Here is a 3,928-nt window from a genome sequence, read left to right on the forward strand (position 1 = left end):
TGGGTCCAGCTGACCCCAAACCTTCTCCAGGCACCACGTGCAACTCAAGCTCAAGAGGCCCAGACTGACCGGTTGTCTTCCTGCCAAATCTGGCCCCAGCTGTGGACCCCTAACCGCACTCACTAAACAGAGGCGACCTCCTCTTCCTCTCTCACCCTCGCCCTCCAATGCGCCTTCGGTCACCATGCACCACTGATAGGATTTCCTAAAAGTCCGTCCCTGGAACCCGGTCACCGAGGGCAACGGCAGCAGGGACGGCGAGGATTTCCGTTAGTGTTGCCATGGAAACAGGCTGGAGGGCGCAGTCCTGGGCTCCGGAGCACGTCTCGGCAGATGCTCCCTGTGCTGAGAGCCGGCGTCTCATCAGACCGCAGACGCACCGGGTCCACTACGGACTGTATGGATGACCAGAGGTCCCACTCGAGGCCGACAGGTGCTCCGCCTCTGGACCGACACGGCACGCCGTCAGGTGTGATGAGCTGGGGAGTCGGTCCACAACCCCCTTTCTGCTGTTTATTTGCTTTTTTATGTGTTTATTTTGACAGACAGAGATGAAGGGAGGGCCATCCCCAACAGATTTTGTGCCACGATCCTCCCCCAGCTACAGTGGCCCCAGATCACAGGCTGGGGTCCCCCATGTGTGTACAGGGAGGCCCTGGGACACGAACCTGGAGCCTCCACAGATCCGGACAGCATCCCAGAATGTTGCAGTCCCACTGTGCCACTGGCTGGTCTCGCCTTCATTTTAAATGGCTGTTTATCCGAGCAACATTCATGTAAGACGTGTGTGTGTGTGTGTGTGTGTGTGTGTGTGTGTCTGTAATCACAGTTTCATTTTCTTCAATGAGCAGGCGTCAGAAGGGATGCCATGACTCCCGGATGTAGCACCCATCTACGGGTGCCCTGACCATTGGGCGTGAACACAGCCATGTTGCTCAGACAGGGCACGCTCCACGCCTCCATGTCTGGTGACCCTTGAGCGACTGGGACGGTAGTACACGTTACACGTGGAGACTGCTGATCCTGCAGCCTTACCGCGCTGGTGGCCCGAGCCCCTCTGCTCTTGGCCTTCTTAAGCATCGAGGTTGCAGGTGACCATGAGATCAAGGACTCTGGGTTCTCACGGGACAGGAGCGTGTCCTGGGTTGCATGGTGTGTGGAGCTGGCATAGTTAGATTTGCTGAACGGAACATGACTGAGAATGACTGCTCTGAATCTGAGTAGATAGGGCAAAAAACAAACGCTTACACAGAAGGGAGAGCCTTTCTTTGTTCTAAAATACAGAAGGACCAGTTCTGTGCTGAACCCAGCGCTCCTGTATGCTGGCACGGGGAGACGCAATTGCCCTGGTTATACATGTACCTTTGTATTGAGGTTTGACAATGGGCTTTCTTGCCTCAAAGGCACATCACGTGGCTCTGGGATGCCACGCATCTGAAGGACGCTCAGGTCCAAGGAGCTGTGCTATTTTTAGACGGCAAGTCCGTCCATTTCCGAGACCGGGTCTGCTTCTGGTCACTACCCAGAACTTGTTAGATTACTGCTCTTAGACAAGTCACGGCGGTGCCAACAGCACACGTCACAGAAGCGAAAACAGTGCTCTCATAGAGCTGCTTCTCTGAATTACTATGAGAATCAGCAGAGGTACTTGGACGGCCCTCTCTGCATGGAACTGCAGACTGCAGTCCGTCCCCAGGGACGTCATCAAAGCCTGAGTCGCCAGAAAGCAGCTACGATGCAGCTTTTCAAAACTCAGTCAAGCACAGAGCTGAGGGAGGGGACACGAGGGCCAGCCTGTGACAGGGAAGCAGCCACCGTTTATGCCTACTTCCGGAACAAAGAGCCCCCCGCGGCAGCCCCACCTTATACCTGGTTTCACTTTTTACCGTCTCAGTTACGCACAGTCAATGGTGGTCTCAAACATGAAATGGAAAATTCCAGAAATAAACAACTGATGGGCTGGCCCCATGACACAACTACTCAGTGCTGTGCAGGGGATCCATGTGGCTACTGGTGCCCAAGTCCAGGCCTTGGTGCAGAAACATGCCAGGGGTGTCCACGTGCCCAGGACCCTGACAGAGTGAAGAACAGGAGGAGGATTGCGGCGTGACCGGGCCCCTCTGGGGACTCTCCCCCTTGGTTACGTGCACAGCATAAAAGAACTGGTGTTTAAACACTACTGCGCAAGGCCTACGCCCGGCTCCCCCTCGGACCTTGTATCCTGTCGTCCCGTCATCACAAGGACAGGAAGGCTGAGGACAGCGTGGTAAGACATTTTGAAAGAAAAAGACCACACCCACATGGTTTTTATTATAGCGTACTGGTGAAGTTGTTTCATTTTACTATCGGTTCTCGCTTCTGATCTCTGACTGTACCCAACGCGCACACTAAACTTTCTCAGCAGTACGCCTGTGTAGGAGACAGATCTAGGAGACACAGCATGACGTATTTTTCTGTTTGCTACACAGAAATGCATCAAGACTTTCCCGAAGACCCAAAAGTAGGATATGGGGCCTGGTCCCATCTGCGGCCGGAGGGGTAGAACTAGAGATCTTGGAACACATCCCTTGCAGACAAATGAGGGTTACTGCACTTTAATTTTGCACTGGGGCCCACGACTTCTGAAGGTGGCCCCACTTTAAGTAGTACACCGTCCTTTGTGTCTGACCCACGGAATTCATGTCTTTTTTTCCAGCAGCCGTGAAACTTGTCAATTACAAGTACGTAAACTCTTAGACTTCCCACCATTCTTCAAACACGTCTGCTTTCTTCTCCTGTCTAGCCAGTCCACCTTTTCTGCTGCTGCTTCCAGGTCTTTCTTTTGCTTTCCGCATTAGAGAGCCCAGGACCGCTCCTTCTGCACCGCCATGCACCCCCCCGCTCAACCGAACCCCACCCTTCCTCTATCTGCACTCACCCCCTTAACCACTGCCTCTAGCTCCACAACTTCACATTACATCTGTAAGCTTAGGGTTTCTAAACTCCATCCCCAGCCGAATTTTCCAGTGAAACTCCAGGATCAACTCAACACACCCAGACTGAACGGTGGAGCCCACCCTCACAGCAGCACCTGCCGTCCTCACAGCCCGGCCGACAGCATCCACCTTGCGGCTTCTCAGGCTGAAAATCCCTGGAATCAGCCCTCGCTCACCGCTCTGTCCTGCTCTTCATCGATCCCTCCGGGGACTGCTCGTTCGCACTGAAGGCAAAGTGTCCACAGCAAACGTCCACATGCCCTGCCCCTTTCTCATCCGTCATGCTCTTGCTAGTGACCAAACCTGACGTCCCTCCTGCACTCCGGTATCCCGACGGGCCGGCAGCACGCTCTCCTCCCCGGCCCTGTTGTCAGCAGGGTGACTTATTGGTGACAGAAGTCAGACTGGCGCTCTGTTCAGAACCACACGACGACTCCCTGTTTCCCAGCAAGCAATGCCCCAGCCTCCACACTGCCCACCTGCATCCGGCCTGGTGCATCAGCCGTCCGTCCGGTGGCACTCTCTCCTAACACCTGCTGGCTGACTTCCTCACCTGAGCTCATCTTTGCCCAGATGTATCTTATCCACGAGCCTCGGCTACGGACGGCGACCTCCACCCTCTGCACTCCCACCCCTGATCGAGGTGGCAGTCACTCACTGCCTGCACCTGCACTCAGCACGTCCCACCCCACCTCCTCCCCCTGGAAGGCCAGCAGTGCGAGCTCAGGACCGTCTGTCTCGGGCTCACAGGTGCATTCCGAGCACCCAGGACAGCGCCCTGCACCCTGGGAGCCGCGTACAAACCTGCTGCACAGGTGAGGAGGAGCTCGGGGAGCCGAGCTGCGGCACAGCCCTTCAGAAGGGACCCGTATGGCTTCCCCAGGGCTCCAGACCGGCTTACACCGCCACGTCACGGCAGCGGGGGGGCTCCGCAGTGGGGGCCGACCCCACCC

The 3,928-nt window shown here is 55.9% G+C and overlaps 1 protein-coding gene across 2 annotated transcripts in view; it reads right to left on the minus strand.

The window, feature by feature from the left end:
• The window catches only part of GABRB3 (gamma-aminobutyric acid type A receptor subunit beta3), a 43,406-nt gene extending 43,196 nt beyond the window's left edge, over positions 1–210 (minus strand). Inside the window, exon 1 of one of the 2 annotated variants that reach the window (XM_006167244.1) lies at positions 156–210. Coding sequence is in view for 1 of the 2 variants with exons in the window: in XM_006167243.2 (XP_006167305.2) it covers positions 124–186 (63 nt within the window). In the remaining variant the exon portion in view is untranslated. Of the gene's footprint in view, positions 1–123 lie in introns of both variants that reach the window. The other variant, XM_006167243.2, reaches the window with a different exon arrangement.
• Between the last annotated feature and the right edge of the window lie 3,718 nt (positions 211–3,928).

This window comes from Tupaia chinensis, unplaced genomic scaffold, assembly GCF_000334495.1.
Source record: "Tupaia chinensis unplaced genomic scaffold, TupChi_1.0 Scaffold144682_1, whole genome shotgun sequence".
Taxonomy (NCBI): domain Eukaryota; kingdom Metazoa; phylum Chordata; class Mammalia; order Scandentia; family Tupaiidae; genus Tupaia; species Tupaia belangeri.